At 40.5% G+C, this 20797-nt stretch overlaps 1 protein-coding gene across 1 annotated transcript; it reads right to left on the reverse strand.

Moving 5' to 3' along the window:
* Window positions 1–6388: 6388 nt before the first annotated feature.
* On the reverse strand, window positions 6389–12368 carry LOC129011782 (heat shock protein HSP 90-beta-like). The gene is made up of 6 exons (XM_054446969.1): window positions 12233–12368; window positions 7991–8136; window positions 7259–7643; window positions 7054–7135; window positions 6895–7020; window positions 6389–6599 (listed from the first exon to the last, which is right to left on the reverse strand). Exons 1-6 carry the CDS (start codon window positions 12366–12368, stop codon window positions 6389–6391), a joined length of 1086 nt encoding a protein of 361 aa, XP_054302944.1.
* Window positions 12369–20797: the final 8429 nt, after the last annotated feature.

Consider the following 20797-nt stretch of genomic DNA (forward strand, 5'->3'; position numbering starts at 1 on the left):
AGTAAGAAGTCCCACAATTTGCCATTGTCAGATGGTGATCCAGGAAAACTTGTGTGTAATTCCAGTTCAAGACAGAAAGCCTGAGAACTAGGGGACCCAGTGGTGTAAGTCTTTGTAAAAGGGCGAGAAAAATGAATATTCCAGCTCAGGTAGGCAAGCAGGAAGAAAAAGGGTGAATTCCTCCTTCCTCTGCCATTTCATTCTATTTTGGCCCTCAGTGGATTGAATAATGCCCACCTATACCGAGAGAGCAATCTACTTTACTGAGTCCACTTGTTCAAATGCTATTCTCTTTCAGAAATACCCACACGGGCACTCTCAGAAACAATCTGGGCACCCCATGGCCCAGTCACATTGACACGTAAAATTGACCCTCACAGAATCCCAAAGAGCAAGAGTCATGGACCCATGCTCATAATAGCTTAGGTCATTGTTTGTGGCATTTCGTCCATTCCCTTTCCACAGCTATGGTCACCCTCAATTGTGTCAGCTGCCTACAAAACTGAGTGATGGGACAGGGCTCTTCTTTAAATGACCACTCAGAGCCCCACTCCCTCTACCTCCCCAAACACCCCAAACCCCTGCTAAGAAATTGGAGCTCTGGAACCCTTTGGTAGCCAAAAAACCCTTGATGCAATTCAATCTCTGACTGGTTTCATGCAGAAATGTGGAGACCAGCATTATCCCCCCACAACCAGCCATATGTTCTTACTGAGGCAATAGGGCACTAGAAAAGAACTTCTGGTCTTCTGACTGTGGCTCCCATCCCCTTTGGCCTAAGCTCCATGCCAAAGGACAGGTCTTCAGAATATGTTTGCTGCCTCTTTAGTGCCTGAGCTCTGGGATTTTCCTGTGAGAAAATTAATCTGACTCTTAATTTGCCCACCGCCATGATCCAAATGCTTGTGTCTCCCCAAATACATGTTAAAACCTAATCACCAATGCAATGGAATTAGGAGGTGGAAAGTGATTAGGTCATGAGGGAAGAACACTCATGAATGAGATTAATGTCTTTGTAAATGTGGCCCCAGAGAGATGCCTTGCCCTTTCTATCATGTGAAGAGACAGCAAGAAGGCATCATCCATGAACCAGAAAGCAAGCTCTCAGCAGACAATGAATCTGCCAGCACTGTAATCCTGCAGTTCCTAGACTCCAGGAATTAAATTTCTGTTATTTATAAGCTACCCAGTGTATGGTATTTTGTTATAGCAGTCTGAATGGACCAAGACCACCCCATACCCCATCACCACAACCCACCCTACTATGCATAAACATCTTCAAATCCCAACAGCAGGCTCATTACAGGCTAGAGCCTTGGACCCTTGTTACAAATACAAAGAAAGTAATTGATAAATAATTAAATCAAATTCAGAGATTGCCATTATTAACCTTTTAATGTTTTTCTTTCCTTCTGGTGTTTCATTGCATATTTACTATAAAATTGGGACTGTGTGGGATATGAATTGAATACACAGCTCTTTTAAAAAACTTAAGGGCTGGGTGTGGTAGCTCACATCAGTAATCTCAGCACTTTGGGAGGCTGAGGTGGGCAGATCATGAGGTCAGGAGTTTGAGACCAGCCTGGCCAACATGATGAAACCTCATCTCTACTAAAAGTACAAAAATTAGCCAGGCATGGCGGATTGCTCCTGTAATCCCAGCTACTCGGGAGGCTGAGGCTGGAGAATCGCTTGAACCTGGGAGGCAGAGGTTGGAGTGAGCCTAGATCACGCCACTGCACTCCAGCCTGAGTGACAGAGTGAGACCCCGTCTCGGGAAAAAAAAAACAAAAAAAACAAAAACATAACAACTTAGGTACGGAACATTGAATGTATCATGTCTTTGGTTGCAGAATACTTCATCATTGATCATCGATGTAAGCAAGGCTCTTTTCTATTATAATTATAAGTAGAATAAAATAATAATAACAATAACAATTACCATTACTTCTTTCTGACAAAGATACTTCCATACTAATTTTGATATATGAAATATGTTGCAGTGATATAAATTGTTTTTGATACATGCAATATAATTGCATTCCTTTATGTATGTGTTCTTTTTTTTTTTTTTTTTTGAGACGTAGTCTTGCTCTGTTGCCCAGGCTGGAGTGCAGTGGCATGATCTCAGCTCACTACAAGCTCCGCCTCCCAGGTTCACGCCATTCTCCTGCCTCAGCCTCCCGAGTAGCTGGGACTACAGGTGCCTGCCACCATGCATCGGCTAATTTTTTGTATTTTTAGTAGAGATGGGGTTTCACCGTGTTAGCCAGGATGGTCTCGATCTCCTGACCTCGTGATCCGCCCACCTCGGCCTCCCAAAGTGCTGAGATTAAAGGTGTGAGCCACCGCGCCCGGCCTGTATGTGTTCTTTAATATTCATTTTTCCTAAAATCTCATTCTGTCCTTCCATTTTTTCCACTGAAAACTATGTTTTTCATATTTATTGATATGTGCACCATCTAGTCTTTGTCATTATATAGTATGCATTTACTACATTTTGCTTATTATTTCCTCCAGTGTTGACCATGAGGGTTACTCTGACTTCTCCTTGCCACAGTCATTGTCATGACAGACATTTCTTATGTGTTCTCATAAGGGCCTGTGTAAGAATGTCTCTGCAATACATATCCATGTATGCAATTAGAAAGTCATGGGACCTTGACTATCTTAAGTACTACCATATTGCTTTCCAGTGTTATTCAAGTCTCCATCTTCCCACTTTATTATAGACCCCTTGTATCATGTGCTGTTCTAATTTTTTGCTATTATGGTACCTGTAAATCAGTATCTCATTTTTATTTTTATTCATATTTTTCTGACTGCTCTGGAATTCTGACAACTTTTCATAGAATTGCCAACCTCTGAGCCTTCTTGTTCTGAGAAATATACATTCATAGATTTGCTCACTTATGCTATTTTTGCACTTAACACTATCTCTTGAATATTTTTCTCATAATATCCATGAACATTATAATGGATTTATAATATTCCGTAATATGCCATATATTGTTTAGCCATTGCTCTTTTATTAGGCCTTTATGTGGTTTCCAATTTTGGCTAACTCTGATAAACATCCCTGTGCATACATTCTTGTCTACAAGCATGCTTATTTCTTTTTGACTGTCTTGGAAGAATGACTGATTCAAAGGACATGAAACAATTTAAGTCACTTAGTACATACTGCCAAACTGCTTCCCTGAAAGGTTTCCATCACATTACAGTTTCATTAAGAGTGCATACAAGTACTTATCTTGACATATATTTTCCAAATCATCACCAATCTGAGGCATGAAAAGCTCTAGTTCATTTGTGCTTAAATTGGTCACTAGTGACACCTGAACCTATTTAACATAGATTAGAGATTTGTATTTCTTCTTTTGTAAATTATATCCTAGGTTCTCTAGGCTTTTTGTGCTACATTGTTGATTTGCAAGAGCTCTTTACATAAATAGTATTTACTGATATTGCTTTCCATATCTGTGGCATATGGTGGTAGTTCTAATACTTGAGAAGATGGCAGTTGTTTGGAACTTGTCTTTTGTAGGTGGCTAAGAACAGTGGATTGCAAGAATGCCACTAGATATCTGCAAAAGCAAGATAAGTAGCTGGAAGCAGTGGAGGAGTTTCAGGTAACACTTTACAGCAGTAAAATAATTTTCGATGAGCTGCAAAGTCTCTACCAGAAGAGCCGACTATTGCCTCTCAGCAGAGAGGTGCCAAGAATCCCCTCTGCTCCACATCTCAGCTCATTGCTTCATCTTACTCCTGTTCATACTTGACTGCATTAGGAAACTCTCATCAACTACGGAAGGCCCAAGGCCTTGGAGGGAAAGCAGGAATAATGATGAGTATTCGATAAATTCAAACTTTAAGACAAAGGCTGTAGGCAAATGCTGTATTTTCTTAATATCTGTTTTTAATGAGAGTTACATATCATTCCATTTTATGTAGTTTCCAAATCAGATCTATTGTACCATAAACCTATTTGTAATTCTCAAGCAGCTAAGAGCACAGCACACCTTATTCTCTGCTGTGTCAAATTTTGCTGAAAGCCAGTACATTCACCTCCAGAGGAGTCTTGAAAATATGTCAACAGTGCTCCTGTTTGCACTTAAGGCTGGACATGTGTAAGGCTAATCATAGAACAATGTAACTGTCATGCTGCAAGGGCCACTGAAATCCCACCTGTCTCTGCTTCACTTCAGGGATTTTTGCCCCCATTCTCCTGAGACAGGAAAGTAGTCATTTACTGATAACTGTTTGCTAAGTGGCTTCAGAATAGATAGCTTGTGCTAAATAGTGCTTGACACTTGATTTCTCTTCAAATCTTCAGCTGGGCAAATGTCTGCCCAGTCCCAAGCCTCTCTTTCTTTGATACCAGGTGCAGAACCTACACACAAGTCTCCGGAAACTTTTAAAGGTTAGATGCTTCCTATAGGGCAATCAAAAGTAATTTTCACTACTTGTGTGCACGTCTTTATGTGTTCCAGAGGGAAGATGTTTGTATGCCTTGAAAAGCTGGATGAAATACTATCTCGTTTCTATGAGCCTGATTCATTCTGATGATGCTACTTTTATGTCATGGCTTCAAGTTCTTTATCTAATTACTGCATGTCCTCATGGGTGTCTGTAGAGGGGGAGGGGTGCTTTTTTTTTCTTTTCCTTATTTCTCTAAGAAAGAAAGGTGTGCTTTTCTTATTACAAGGCTACAGTAACCAAAACAGCATGGTACTGGTGCCAAAACAGATACATAGACCAATGGAACAAAACAGAGGCTTCAGAAATAACACCACACATTGACAACTATCTGATCTTTGACAAACCTGACAAAAACAAGCAATGGGGAAAGGATTTCCTATTTAATAAATGGTGTTGGGAAAACTGGCTAGCCACATGCAGAAAACTGAAACTGGACCCCTTCCTTACATACTTTCAAATTGTAAAGGTACTTATTTAAATTGTAAATTATAAAGGTACAAATTAAATTAAAGGTACAATGTACAATTTAAATTAAATTGTACAATTAAATTGTAAAGGTACAATTTACTTATAATAAAATGCACAGATTTTAAATGTAGTTTGAAGTGTTTTGACAACTGCATACATCTGTGTAACTACCACTCCAATCAAGATCTAGAATATTTCTATCACCCTGTCATCTTCATGCTCATTCTAGTCAATTCATCTTAGTCCCTGCCACCTTGCTTTCTATAACTATATTTTAGTTTTGAATGTTCTAGAACTTCATAGAAATAGAATCACTCAGCATGAATTCTTTTGTACCTTGTTTCTTTTGCTCAGTACAATGCTTTGAGAATTAATCTATGTTGTTGTATCAGCACTTCATTATTATTGTTATTATTGTATTTACGTTAAAATACCACAGTTTGTTTATCCTTTAAATTGTTGATAGGCATTTGGGTTGTTTCTGGTTTTTGCTTTTTATGTCATTTTATGGACATATGTTTTATCAGGACATAAAAAGCATTAACTGTAAATAGAAAGACTGATAAGTAGGACTACTTTAAAAGTAAGAATTTCTGTTTATCTAAAGGCATACTAAGACAGGGGAAGGCAAATTGCTGAGTGACAGAAGATAGCTGCAATACGACCAAGAATGCATAACCAGAATATACAAATAATTCCTACAACTCATTTCATTTATTTTGAGTAAATATGTAGTAGTATAATTCCTCTGCCTTAGGTTAAGATACATTTGCTTTTATTTAGAAAAATGAATAAAACTACCGAACCATTTTCCCAAGTGTTTGTACTGTTTTGTAGTCAGCAATGTATGAAAGTCCGTGCTCCGCCTCTTGGCCAACATTTGGTATTATCATCTTTAATTTTAACCATTCTAGTAAGTATAAAGTAGTATCTTACTTTGGTTTTAATTTGCATTTTCCTGACAACTAAAGTGTTGAGCACCTTTTCATTTGCTTACTGGCTATTCACATGTCTTCTTTTTTTGTATAAAATGGCATCTTCTTTATTTTGCATAGATTAATTTCAGAACAAAATTTTAAAAAAACCCGCAATACACAACATCCAATCCTGTTGTCAAATTAGGGACTAAATGGGGCTTGATGCCCTTGTTTCCTGCCTTAGATACAAGGATGGGAGAGAAATCATTGGAGTGAGGCAGCTGGGACAAGGCCACTCAAGGCTGTGGTGGGAGCCCTGAGAACACTACACAGAGCGCACAAGGTTTCCAAGCATGAACTCCTGATCTATTCCTTTCATGTGAGACACATCCTCATTGCCCTCAAATGGGGGGATCTCATCAGGAACAGTAGCAGTGGGTTCCTCTGCTGTCACTTCATCTTCATTGATACCTAGACCTAGCTTGATCATGCAGGTGTAGTTGGAGTGGGTCTGTGGATCCTCAAGGAAGAAGCCAGAAGAGCAGCTTGGTTTTCAACAGCAGCACCATGCGGTCCTTGACAGCCTTGTCGTTCTTATCCCCCTCAGCCTTCTGCCACAGCATCTCCACAACGGTGTGGTCACGTTGATCTCCAGGTGCTCTTTGGCCATCAAGTAACCCATCATAGAGTTGTCCCAAAGTGCCTGGGCTTTCACAATCTGCTCCATAATGGCTGTCAAGCCATAGATGGTAGTCACAATACAGCAGGTGAAGACTCAAGTCTATTGGAAGCTGTCACCTTCTCAGCCTTCTTATCCAAGATTATTTTCATGAACTTGCAGAAGTTCTCAAGCTTCACCTTGCACTCTTCCATTTTCTTCTTCTCCTCCTCACCCTCAGGTAGCTCCAGACCCTCCTTGGTAACTGAGACGAGGCACTTCCCATCAAACTCCTTGAGCTGCTGCATGCAGTACTCATCAGTGAGGTTGGTCGTATACACTACCTCAAAGGCCCGCTTCCGCACTCACTCCATGAAAGCAGAGCTGGCCACCTGTTCGTTGCTCTCAACAGTGATGTAGTAGGTGGATTTCCATGTCTCCTTCATGCAAGAGACATATTCTGACAGAGATGTCATCCCATCTCGAGACTGGAAGCTGTGAAAGTGCAGCAGCTCAGACAGCTGTCACCAGTTAGGGGAGTTCTCGGGGATTCCAAACATTAGATTTTTAGAGAATGCCTCATAGAATTTCTTGTAATTCTCTTTGTCTTCTGCCAACTCAGAGAAGAGCTCAAGGCACCACTTAACAATGTTTCTGTGAATGACTTTCAAGATTTTGCTCTCCTGGAGCATTTCTCAAATGTTCAGGGGTAGATCCTCAGAGTCAACCATACCACAGATAAAGTTGAGATCCTCTGATATCAACTCATCACAGCTGTGCACGATGAACACATGAAGGACATAGAGTTTGATGGTGTCTTTATTCTTATTGTTCTCAAAGAGGTCAAAAGGAGCCCAATAAGGGATGAACAACAATGCCCTGAATTCCAACTGACCTTCTATAGAGAAATGCTTGACTGCCAAGTGATCTTCCCAGTCATTAGTGTGGCTGTTACAGAATTCTCCATACTCCTGGGTGATGTAATCATGGTTTCTTGTCCAAATAGTCTTGGTCTTGTTTAGTTCTTCCTGATCAATGTATTTCTCTTTGATCTTCTCGGTTTTCTTTTTCTTATACTTACCACTGTCATCCTCCTCATTTGAACGCACATTTTCAATCTTGGGTTTTTCCTCATTATCTTTATTTTCCTATTATTTCTTGCCTTTCTCTTCCTCTGCCTCATCATCACTGATTTCCTTCTCTCTTTCCTTCCTCAGATAGAGGGTGATGGGTTAGCCTATGAACTGTGAGTGCTTTTTCACTGCATCTTTGACCTGTCTCTCTTCTAAGTACTCTGTCTGGTTTTCTTTAAGGTGGAGGATCATTTTGGTACCCCTGCCATGGTCAGCACACACAGTGAAGGAACCCCCACCAGAAAACTCCCAGGCTCACTGTTCATCGTCATTGTGCTTTGTGATCACAACCACTTTCTCTGCCACCAGACAGGCAGAATGAAGGCCAACACCAAACTGACAATCATGGAGATGTCTGCACCAGCCTGTAGAGCCTCCATAAATCCTTTAGTCTCAGACTTGGCAATGGTTCCCAAATTATTTATGAAATCAGCTTTGTTACGCAAATGCCTGTGTCCACCAAAGTCAGGGTGTATTCCTGAGGGTTGGGCATGATGTGAATTTTCAGCTCTTTACCATTGTCCAACTTGTAAGTGTCTGCCAGGCTCTCATAGGGAATCTTGTCCAAGGCATCAGCAGCATTAGAAATCAACTCTTGAAGGAAAAATCTGCTTGTTGGAATAGAAGATATTGATAATAAGAGACCTGAGTTGGGCAATTTCTCTCTGAAAGGCAAAAGTCTCCACCTCCTCCTCTCCATGGTGTACTTCCTCAGGCATCTTGAAAAGAAAAGCCTTACAAGTACTAGAGAGCAAGGTGGGTTGGGACTGTCCCACATGTATGCGGCACCAAGGCTGTGCAACAGTGACTTGGAGCCCATATGTCTTCCTTTGAACTGAATTGTCTTTTCAAGTCTTTTGTACATTTTTCAAAATGAGGTTATTGTCTTTTTATTATTGAGTTTTAAGAGTTTCCTAATATACTCTGGATAAAAGTTATTTGTCAGATATTTGTGTTACAAATGTGTTGTATTTTGCTATTTTCTTAATTTTGTCTTTTGATGAGCACACACTCATACACATACATACAGTGGCATACTGTAAAGTCTCAAAAAAAAGAAAATGCTGTCATTTACAGCAACATGGATGCAACTGGAGGACATTATGCTAAGAGAAATAAACCAGGAACCAAAAGACAAATACTGTATGATCCCATTTATATGCAGAATCTAAAAAAGTCAATCTGGTAGAAACAGAGTAGAAAGGTGATTACCAAAGGCTGGGGGAAGGGAGAGAGATGGGGAAAGGGAAGATGTTGATCAAAGGATATAAAATTTCAGTTAGACCGGAGGAATAAGTTTTAGTGATCTATTGCACTGCATGGTGGCCACAGTTAATAATGTATTATATATTTCAAAATTGCTAAAAGAATAGATTTTTAATTTTCTCACCACCAAAAGAAAGATAATTTGGCATTATGATGTGAATACCCCAAAAATGACATGTTGAAAACTTGATTCCCAGTGAAGCCGTGTTATGAGGTGAGGCCTAATGGGAGACATTCAGGTCATGAGGGTTCCACCCTCACAAATGAATTAATACCCATTGTAAAAGGGCTTGAGGCTGCAAGTTCAGTCTCTTGCTCTCTCTTCTGTCATAAGATATGCAGCAAGAAGGCCTTCCCCAGGTGCCAACCACTCAATCTTGAACTTTCCAGCCTCCAGAACCATGAGTCAATACAATTTCATTATAAATCAACCTACCTCAGGTATCCTGTTACAGCAGCACAAAACAAATGGAGACAGTTGGTGAGGTAATTAACATGTTAATTAGCTTGATTGAATCTTTCTACAATATATACATAGAGCAAAACCTCATGTTATACTCATAAATATACACAATTATTATTTGTCAATCAAAAATTCAAAAATAATTTTTTTAAGTATGTTGTTCGGTGTCCTATAATTGGTGAAATCCCCTTTCTTTTTGTTATTGATTCATAATTTAATTCTGCTATAGTCATATAATATTGTATATTACCCGACTCTTATAGATCTTATTAAATTTACTTTGAGTTCATGTATCTACTAGAAATAACCTACGTTGGTAAATGTTCTATGTGTGCTAACAAAAAATGTCAATTCTGCTGCTAGTAGGTAGAATGTTTCATAAATACCAATTAGGTCAAGTTTGTTAATTGTGTTCTTCAGATCTTATATAGCCTGACTGATTTTCTGCATACATTTTCTATCAATTATTAGAAGAAGAATATTGAAATTTCCTATATGATTTTAGATGTATTTATTTCTCTTTTTATTTATAACAGTTTGCTTCATATATTTTGAAGGTTTTGTTTTGTTTTGTTTTTGAGATGGAGTCTTGCTCTGTCACCCAGGCTGGAGTGCAGTGGCATGTTCTCAGCTCACTGCAACCTCCACTTCCCAGGTTCAAGTGATTCTCCTGCCTCAGCCTCCCAAGTATCTGGGACTACAGGCACATGCCACCATGTCCAGCTAATTTTGTATTTTTAGTAGAGACAGGGTTTCACCACGTTGGCCAGGCTGGTCTCAAACTCCTGACTTCAATTGATCTGCCTGTCTTACCCTCCTAAAGTGCTGGGATTACAGGCATTAGCCACAACACCCACCCTATTTTGAGGTTTTGTTATTAGGTACATAAGATTTTATATTATTGTTGGCAGACAATTGTCCATGGGTTACTTGCATATCTACAGGTTTTCTGAGTAAAGCCAAGGCATTAACAACTGAGCCATTTCACACTGTGATTATTTTACCTTTTTTTGGTAAAATAGTTTTGCTGGGTATATGTTTATAATTTTCCTCTTTCAATACTTAAAAGATGTTGCTCTCCTACTTTTCCCTTGTATTACTTCTGACGCTGCTGCCATTCTTAACTTTGTCCCTGTGTATGTATGTTCTTTCTTCCCTTCTGACTACTTAAATTTTTTCCCACTAAAAAAAAAATTTATTATCATATTGTATTAGTCCATTTTCATACTGCTGTGAAGAAATACCTGAGACTGAGTAACTTATAAAGAAAAAGAGGTTTAATGAAATCACACTTCCACATGGCTGGGGAGGCCTTACAATCATGATGGAAGGAGAAGGAGGAACAAAGACATGTCTTACATGGCAGCAGGCAAGAGAGCTTGTGCAGGGGAGCTGCCTTTTATAAAAGCATCAGATATTGTGAGACTTAGTCACCATTACAAGAACAGCACAGGAAAAACCCAACCCCATGATCCAATTACCTCCCACTGGATCCCTCCCATGACATGTAGAGATTATGGGAGCTACAATTCAAGATGAGATTTGGGTGAGAACACAGCCAAACCATATCATTCCGTATCTAGCCCCTCCCAAACCTCATGTCTTCACATTTCAAAACCAATCCTGCCTCCCAAACAGTCCCCCAAAGTCTTAACTCATTTCAGTATTAACTCAAAAGTCCACAGTCCAAAGCTTCATCTGAGACAAGACAAGTCCCTTCCACCTATGAGCCTGTAAAATCAAAAGCAAGTTAGTTACTTCCTACGAACAATGGGGGTACAAGCATTGGGTAAATATACCTGTTCCAAATGGGATAAATTGGCCAAAACAAAGGGGCTACAGGCCCCATGCAAGTCTAAAATCCAGCAGGGCAGTCAAATCTTAAAGCTTTAATATGATATCCTTTGACTCCATGTCTGACATCCAGGTCATGCCGACGCAAGACAAGGGTTCCCATGATCTTGGACAGCTTCTCCCCTGTGGCTTTGCAGGGTACAGCTGTTCTCCCTGCTGCCTTCACGGGCTGGCATTAAGTGTCTGTGGCTTTTCCAGGCACACAGTGCAAACTGTCAGTGGATCTACCATTCTGGGGTCTGAAGGATGGTGGCCCTCTTCTCACAGCTCCACTAGGCAGTGCCCCAGTGGAGACTCTGTGTAGGGGCTCCTACCCCACATTTTCCTTCCACACTACCCTAGCGGAGGTTCTCCATGAGGGATCTGCCCCTGCAGCACACCCCTGCCTGGACATTCAGGCATTTCCATACATCCTCTGAAATCTAGGCAGAGGTTCCTAAACCTTAATTCTTGACTTCTGTGTACCCTCAGTCCCAACAACACAGGTAAGCTGCCAAGGCTTGGAGTTTGCACCCTCTAAAGCAATGGCCTGAGCTCTACATTGGCCCCCTTTAGCCACAGCTGGGATGCAGGGTATCAAGTCTGGAGACTGCACAAAGCAGCGAGGCCCTGGGCCTGGCCCACAAAACTGTTTTTCTCCTCCTAGGCCTCCAGGCCTGTGATGGAAGGGGCTGCCATGAAGACTTCTGACATGTTCTGGAGATATTTTCCCCATTGTCTTGGTGATTAACATTTGGCTCCTGGTTACTTATGCAAATTTCTACAGCTAGCTTGAATTTCTCCTCAAAAAATGGGTTTTTCTTTTCTGTTGCATCATCAGTCTGCATATTCTCCAAAGGTTTATGCTCTGCTTCCTCTCAAACACTTTACCACTTAGAAATTTCTTCTGCCAGATATCCTAAATCATCTCTCCCAAGTTCAAAGTTCCACAGATCTCAAAGACAGGGGCAAAATGCTGCCAGTCTCTTTGCTAAAGCATATCAGGAGTCACCTTTGCTCCAGTTCCCAACAAGTTCCTCATCTCCATCTGACACCACCTCAGTCGGGACTTTATTGTCCATATCACTATCAGCATTTGGGTCAAAGCCATTCAACAAGTCTCTAGGAAGTTCAAAAGTTTCCCACATCTTCCTGTCTTCTTCTGAGCCCACCAAACTCTTCCAACCTCTGCCTGTTACCCAGTTCCAAAGTCACTTCCACATTTTTAGGTATCTTTACAGCAGTGCCCCACTACTTGGTACCAATTTATTGTATTAGTCCATTTTCACATTTCTATGAAGAAATACCCAAGACTGGTTAATTTATTTTTTAAAAAGAGGTTCAATGGACTCCAGTTCCACATGGCTGGGGAAGCTAACAATCATGGTGGAACGCAAAGGAGGAGCAAAGACATATCTTACATGGCGGCAGGCAAGACAGCATGTGAAAGGGAACTGCCCTTTATCAAATCATCAGATCTTGTTAGACTTACTCACTATCATGAGACCAGCACGGGAAAAAAAAGCCACCATGATTCAATTACCTCCCACCCAGTTTCTCTCATGACATGTGGGGATTATGGTGAAGCAGCATCTTTTGTCTGGGGTAATACCTGAGGTTTATTGCCTCTCACTAAGGAAATCAATGATGCAGACACACAAGGAGTGAGGTTAAGAGCAAAGGTTTAATAGGTGAAAGAAAGAGAGGAGCTCTCTGCACAGAGAGGGATCCCAGAGAAAATGGGTTGCTGCTTCCTCAATGAAATGTAGAAGGTTTTATAGATGAGCTTGAGGAGGCGGTGTCTGATTTACATAGGGCACAAAAGATTGGCCAGACAAGGTGTGCCATTTGCATAGTGCATGAAGAAGCTGGCCGCCCTACCTTAATCTTTCATTATGCAGATAGGTTCTCTACTTGGCTGGCACCATGTTGCCTGTTCCTCTACTGTACACACAGTGACAAAGAAAAGGGAAGATGAAGCTTCCATGTTGAACATACCAGGCTTCCAGGTAGCCCTTTTCTTTTTGCACAGCTGCTGGCATTTACCCATGCAAGCTTCCAGCTTGCTTATCTATGTCTGCAGCTCGATTTTTCAGGCTACTGTTTATTAGAAAAGAAATGATTTGGGGGCTGCTTTTTTTTTTAAAAGAGAAGCCTTGCCGAGGACTCCTTTACCCTCGCTATCTGCCTAAATAATTTCTTTCTAGCTCCTGTATCAATGAGGGCTACAATTCAAGATGATATCTGGCTGGGGACACAGCCAAACCATATCAGATATACCCTGATGTAATTTTCTTCATGTTTATTTTACTTGGAATTTATTAAGCTTCTTGGAAAATGTTGGGCCATTATTTCTTCAAATATTTATTTTTCTCTTAACCTCTTCTTCTAGGACATCAATTTCTTGTGTTAGGCTACTAAAACCTGTTCCAAAACTCACAAATACTGTTCTTTTTGATTTGGGTTGGTTTTTTGTTTTGTTTTGTTTTTGTCTTTTTTTCTCTGTGTTGGATTTCAGGTTGTTATTATTGCTGTGTTTTCAAGTTCACTAATCTTTTCTTCTGTAGGTAGAATCTGTTATTAATTCTCTTCATGTATTTTTTGGTCTCAAATATTGTTGTTTTCATCAATATAACTTCAATTTGGATCTTCTAAAGATGTTTTCTAAAAGTCTGTTTATCATGTGCATGTTTTCCTCTACCTTTTCTAGTCTACTGTTTATATTTATATCATTCTTTACTAATATTATTATTGATGTCTGCAACAGTTATCTAGGGCTGCCATAGCAAAGTCCACAAAACGAGCTTAAACAAAAGAAATGTATTATCTTATAGTTTGAGAGGCCAGAGTATGAAATCAAGATGTTGGCAGGGTGAGCTCCTTTTGAGGACTATGAGGGAAGGATCAATGCCAAGCCTCTCTCTTTGGCTTGCAGTTGGTAATCTTCTTTCTGTGTCTCTTCACATCATCTTCCCTTATACATATTTTTCTCTGTGTCCAAATTTATCCCTTTTAAAAGGATACCAGTGATATTGCTTTAGGAGCTACCCTAAACCTCATCTTAACTTAGCTAATTACTTTTGCAATTACTCTATTTCCAAATAAGACTCCATTCTGGGTATTGCAGTTTAGGACCTCAACATACAAATTTGGTGTGGTGGGGGATAAAATTCAATGCATACAATATTATTTCTGCATAGTTTCTATTGTTTTACTTTTTTCTGCTCATTATAGGTTGAATTTCCTATTTCTCTGAATGCCTGTTTATTTTTGTTTGGATGTCAGATGCTATGAAATGTACATTCATTATGGTTTGCTAGAGAATTTTGTATTCTCTTAAATATTTCTGGTCTTTGTTCAGAGACACACTTAAATTACTTGGAAACAATTTGATCTTTTTCATGTTTGTTTTCAAGCTGTGTTAGCTGGGTCCAGAACAATTTTTAGTCTGGTTCTTCTTTACCTCATTACTATGACAATATCCTTCTGAGGATTGTACTTGATGCTGTATGGGTGAGGAGGCATTTCCACTGTGGCTGGTGCAATCATTGAGGATGATTCTGTCAGATCCTTCCTGCTATTTTTTCTGGGCCTGATGTAGTTTCTTCATATGCATGCACTGATCAGTATTCAGCTGAAAATTCAAAGGGATCTTCCCATGGATGTCTGGAGCCTCTCTATGTAGCTCTCTCCTCTCCCTTCCTCTTCCCTATGAGTTCTAGCCACCTTGGGACACCTAGATTTTGTCTCCTCAACTTGGGTATATTGCTGAGCCTCTTTCTGCATTGCACCCTGTAAATTCCTTTAAGGCACCAAGCTGGAGCAAGTTTGGGGCTCACTTTGTTGTTTGTCCTTTTCTGTGCTTCCTATTGTCAAATATCTGAAAAAAAAAACTCATCTATTTTGTCCATTTTTTATTTTTTTTAAGTGGGAACATTAATTTGATCCTCTATGTCCTTCTGGCTAAAGTGGTCTTCAAATCTGATTTTTTATTTTCATTTAATGGCTATTTGTTGAGTGGCTACTATGTGTCAGACACTGTTCTAAATGCAGGGAAATGCATCAGTAAACAAGAGCTGATAATAATCCCAGAGAGTGTATAATGTGGGAAACCAAACACTAAAGAAACAAATATATAAGCGAACTGTCAGATGGAATTGTGTGCTAAGAAGCAAAATAAGGCAAAAAAGGCAAACAGAGAGTGCTAATGGTGAGAGAGGATTGTAATTTAAAATAAAGTGGACAGGGAAGATGCTGCAGAAAAGTAATAATTACAGCAAAGACGTGGAGGAGGCAAATTAGCAAGGCATGGAGATGTTTGGGAAAAATGCTTCCGTTTGGGGGAACAGGAATTGCAGAAGCCTTGAGGCAGGAGCATGCCAGCAGTGCTTAAAGAAAAACAAAGAAGCCAGTGTGGCTAGAATTGAGTGACTGAGGAAGGAGGGAGGGGAAGTGAGGTCAGAGTGTTCATGGCTGGGGATGGGGAGGCTGATCTTGTAAGATGTTGAAGCCCATTGTAAGCATTTTGGTTTTTATTTTGAATTATACAGCGGAGTAAAATGCTTTCACTTTTGTTGGGCAGGATCTCCTTAGCTATTATGTTAAGAACAGAAAGTCAAAGTGCAAGGGCAGATGTCAGGAGACCTTAGAATAATCTAGGCAAGAAATTCTGGTGATTGGAGACAAAAGGGGTAGCTGAAGAGGTAGTGAAAACTAGCTAGATTTTGGATATATTCTGATGGTTGACAGGATTTGCTATTATTAAGTTTTAAACTTAAGAAATGCCTCCTCCTCCGTTCAATGAAGGTTCAATATTACCTTGTAATACTACAAATAGAAGAACTAGAAGTTCATACTCTTTATGCTATTTTATTATGCTAGGCTGAACCCTGTGGGAGAGTCTAAAGGCTTCCTTCAGAGACAGTGACAGAAGCAGCCCTTAATGTGCTTCTCCTAGCCATATAAATCTGCCATAGACTTCATTTTTATTACACACAGATCCCAATAAGTCTGTTTTGTAGTGCTTTTGACTACCTGAAACAGTAGGAAGACTATTTTTTAATCAATGTGCAAATGAAGAGGAGTTTATATTTTCTTCCAAATCTGACCTTGAATATTCTTTACAAACACCTAGGTGGTATTTTAAAACTGTCAACAAAATGAGTTCTTAAAAGTTATCCATGTACTTAAGCATTTGGGGGCCTTTCTGATTCTTTTTTTTTAGCTTATCTGTATTTGATTATATTTGTTTGGGGTTTCAGAATGTACCACCTCCAGTTTTGCTATTTAAGTCAAATATGGCTTGTTTTAATAATATCTCTGAAGGCTTGATCATTTATTCATTTATTTATTCATTTCATTTATTCATTCATTAAACAGACATTTATGGAGGGATGCAGTGGCTCACACCTATAATCCCAGCACTTTGTGGGGCTGAGTGGGACTATATCCTGCACCCAGGAGTTTAAGACCAGCCTGGGCAACAAAGTGAGACCCTGTCTCTACAAAAAATTTAAAAATTTAAAAAATTAGCTGCGTGTGGTGGTGTATGCCTGTAGACCCAGCCAACTTGGGAGGCTAAGGTGAGGGGATTGCTTGAGCCCAGGAGTTCAAGGCTGCAGTGAGCTATGGTGCCATTGCACTCCAGCCTGGGTGACACAGTGTCTCTAAAAACAAAACAAAACAGACATGTATTGAACAACTACTACATATCAGCCTCTATGCTGTGCGGTGAGAGATAAGCTACTTCTTAACTACACATTGCAAATTCCTAGTCCTCAAGGAATATGTTAATACATATAGAATTATATATATATAATATACGATGTGATAAAAGTTAGGAAAGCTAGTAGTAACCTGCTGGCATGGGAAAATTTAGGAGTAGTTTTCATGCCAGTTTTGGGGATATGAGTTTTCCAATTGGAGGGTTGGTAGTACAGGATAAAAGAGTGAAGAATGGACATTCCTGTGACAGCAATGTGCATAAAGGCTGTGGGGTGAGGGAAATCATGAGGCACTGGGGACCAGCAAGAGCTTCAGAATCTTTGGAGCTCTCCATTAGGCTACAGAGCAGGGCTACTAAGGAGTCATGCATAGGACAGATTATGAGAAAGGTTGCTCTGACTGCAGTGTGGACAACGCATCATAGGATGGCAAGATCAGAGAAAGGGAGACCTGTTAGGAGGCTGATGCAGTTGCCTGGGAAAAGGATGCTTATAGCCTGAAATAAGGACTGCCAGGAAGAGAATTGGAGAATTTCAAAAGATAAGAGAGAGTCCAAAGAATCGGTGTAATTGGATGTGGTTTGTGGGAAAGAAAAACGTAAATAAAAATCCATGTTTTCTGGCTGAGACACAAGGTAAAATAACAGTGCCATTGAGATATTGGGCATAGATGGAGAAATAGATTTTGATGACCTGTGATGAATTCAGTTTGGAACAAGTTTAGTTTAAGCTGTCTGTGGATATCTATCTGAAGATGTCCACTGGTTTTATTCACATAGGTCTGGACCTCAGGAGAGAAATCCTAGCTTGAAATATATTTGAGGGTAAGAGCATAGAGATAGTCATTAGAGCTTTGAGGGTGGAAGACATCACAGAAGAGGAGAGTCTAGAGGATTGAAGATGGGCCTCTGACATTTTAAAGGATTCACAAAGAGGAACCAGCAAAGGAGACTGTGATGTATCAGCCAGCAAGGTAAAAAGAAAATCATGGTATGAGAATGGAACTGCCCAAGGGGTTCTTGCTGCCTGCTGCACAAACAAAGACCACAGCATTGCAGTAAAGAAAGTTTAATTGACATGAGGCCAGCCATGTCACAGGGGAGACAGCTAATACTCAAAGCAATCCCTCCGAAGTCCTGTCGTTTTCAAAGGCAATTTGGGGAACGGAGTGGGAGTGGTCACAGAATGGGTGCTTGCTGATGACTGGTTGTGTTGGAGATGAAATCATAGGGAGTCAAAGCTGTTCACCTGAGCTGAATTGCTCCTCGGTGTGGCCACAAGGGCAAGGTTGGGGAGTCCACATGGGGCCATCAGATCCAGGTGGAGCCAGGGATGTCAGACATGCAAAAAAAAAAAAAATCCTGAAAACATATCTCAAAAGGCCAATCTACAGTAGTGGTGTTATCTGCAGGAATATCTTGTGACAAGTGCACATACCTTAGCAGAATCAGGCTCCTCTCTTCCTTGTAGCTTGGTGGACTTCATTAGCTTTGCAAAGATGGTTGATGGTTGAGTTTTAGAGAAGGGCTATTATCATTTAAACCATAATCTAAATGTCTTCCAAAGTTAGCTTGGCCCAAAAGCCCAAGAATAATTCAGGGAAGGGCAAGACGGGGGTGGGTTAGATCATATCTCTTTTACTGCCATAATTTTCTTATTGTTAAATTTTTTGCAAAATCTGTTTTAAGGGCAATATGGAAGTGTGGAATCTGAAACAGGTAAGGACTTCCAGAAGTTGGGATAAGTCAACAGTGTTAAATCATGATGAAGACTCGGGTAAGAGGAAGCCTGCAGAGCCATTGCGTCTAGCAAAAACAAAGTCATCCCCTGTTCTTAACAATAGTAATGTGAATGAAGTAAGGAGCGAGGAGGCCATATTCATTCACTGAGTGAACGGCTATAAGCAAGTGGAGAGAGCTGATGTATACTGCAAAGGAAAAGAGAGCAAAGGGCCAAAGCTCACGTGGGATGTGAGGCTCATGAAAGCCTCTGTTGTTGCAGTTGTTTCTTGAGGTGGGAAAAAGGTGAACTTGGCTAAATGCTGATTAGAATGAGTTGTATGAAAGGAACAACCGTAGTTGTTGAGAAGCAAGGAGGTGCCTGATTAAATAGTGTTTCTGAGGTAGCAGCAATGGTCAGACTCCAGAACATCTGTGGAGGGAGTAGCCACACCTAAAAGGAAATGTACTTTTGAAAAGTTCAGGCATGGGTTAAAGGTGGATACTTATTATGGATTGAACTGTGTCTCCCCCAAATTCATGTATTGAAATCCTAATGCCTACTGCCTCAGAGTGTGACCTTATTTGGAAATAAGGTCATTGCAGATGTAATTGTTAAGATGAGGTAATACTGAAGTAAGGTAAGTCCCTAATCCAATATGTTTGATATCCTTGTAAAAAGAAGAGGACAGGCATGGTGGCTCATGCTTGTAACCCCAGCACTTTGGGAGGCCAAGGGGGGCAGATCTCTCAAGGCCAGGAGTTCAAGACCAGCCTAGCCAACACGGCGAAGCCCCATCTTTACTAAAAATACAAGAATTAGCTGGGCATGGTGGTGCATGCCTGTAGTCCCAGCTACTCAGGAGGCTGAGGCAGGAGAATCACTTGAGCCCAGGAGGCAGAGGCTGCAGTGAGCCGAGATCATGGCACTGCACTCCAGCCTAGGCGACAGGGTGAGACTCTGTCTCAAAATATAAAATAAAACAAGATAAAGGGGGAGGCTGGTGTGGTGGCTCATGCTTGTAATCCCAGCACTTTTGAACCAGGAGTGTGAGACCAACCTGAGCAACATGGCAAAACCCCATCTCAACAACATACTATATATATATACACATATATATATGTAAAATACATATATATACATATATATAGTATACATATATGTATGCATGTATCTCCAGGTGTGGTGGTGCATGCCTGTAGTCCCAGCTACACAGAAAGCTGAGATGGGAGAATCTCTTGAGCCCTGGGGAGGTCAAGGATGCAGTGAGCCCTGATTGCACCACTGTACTGCTGCCTGACCAACAGAGCAAGGCCTTGTCTCAAAAAAAAAATTTTTTTTTAATAGTAGGGGGTGGGAATTTGGACACTAACACGCACACACAGAGAGAAAGCCATGTGGTGAAGGCAGAGATCCGGAAATGTAACAGAAGGTGAAAAAAAAGCCAAAGATTGCCAGCAAACTACCTAGGAGAGACATGGGACAGATTTTCCAAGACCACCTTCAGAAGGAATCAACTCTTGATTTGACACTTCTAGCCTCCAGCACTGTGAGAGAGTAAGTTACTCTTGTTTAAGCCACCCAGTTCGCACTTTGTGACGGCAGCCCTAGGTAACTAACTTGGTGCCAGTGAAATTAAGTTTGCCTGTTGAACGACAGAAAGTCAAGGGAGTACTGACCTGCTGCTTTTACTTTTATTGAGAACTTGGACCCAATGTTATCTCTGGGGAGTCTTTGAGGAAGGTGGCTTGGGACACTTGGAGATAAATGGAGAAGACTTGAAATAACCATTCTGAACGATGGAAGATAGCAGTCTAAAAGGAGCTATAAGAATGCTGGGCAGTACTGAGACTCCAGTTGAGTTTGGACCTCAGGGATTTACTCTGTGTGTGTGTGTGTGTGTGTGTGTGTGTGTGTGTTTTGGGGGGTTTTGTTTTTAAAGAGTTCTTCCAGTGGCACTCCATAGTCCAGTGTGATTATTTTGGGAATGTATTTTCCACCACTGAAGTCAAAGACAACTATCTTTTTCTGCCTGCCTGACTTTCTCTAGACCCTAGTCCTTAGCAAAGGTACAAAGCAATAAAACTATCTTATTCGTAGGGAAGGCCATTACAATTATTCAGCAGGCTCTTTGC

This window comes from Pongo pygmaeus, chromosome 14 (genome assembly GCF_028885625.2).
Source record: "Pongo pygmaeus isolate AG05252 chromosome 14, NHGRI_mPonPyg2-v2.0_pri, whole genome shotgun sequence".
NCBI classification, from domain to species: Eukaryota; Metazoa; Chordata; class Mammalia; order Primates; family Hominidae; genus Pongo; species Pongo pygmaeus.

What these genes read in the sequence shown, in the direction of transcription:
- LOC129011782 (XM_054446969.1), bottom strand. Translation starts at nt 12,368, where the DNA reads ATGTGGGAAACTTTTGAACTTCCTAGAGACTTGTTGAATGGCTTTGAC. An exon ending in TGTTGGGAACTGGAGCAAAG is followed by an intron (nt 8,137 to 12,232) that starts GTGACTCCTGAT and finishes CCCAACCCTCAG; the next exon opens with GAATACACCCTGACTTTGGT. An exon ending in GGATCTCAACTTTATCTGTG is followed by an intron (nt 7,136 to 7,258) that starts GTATGGTTGACT and finishes CTGAGTTGGCAG; the next exon opens with AAGACAAAGAGAATTACAAG.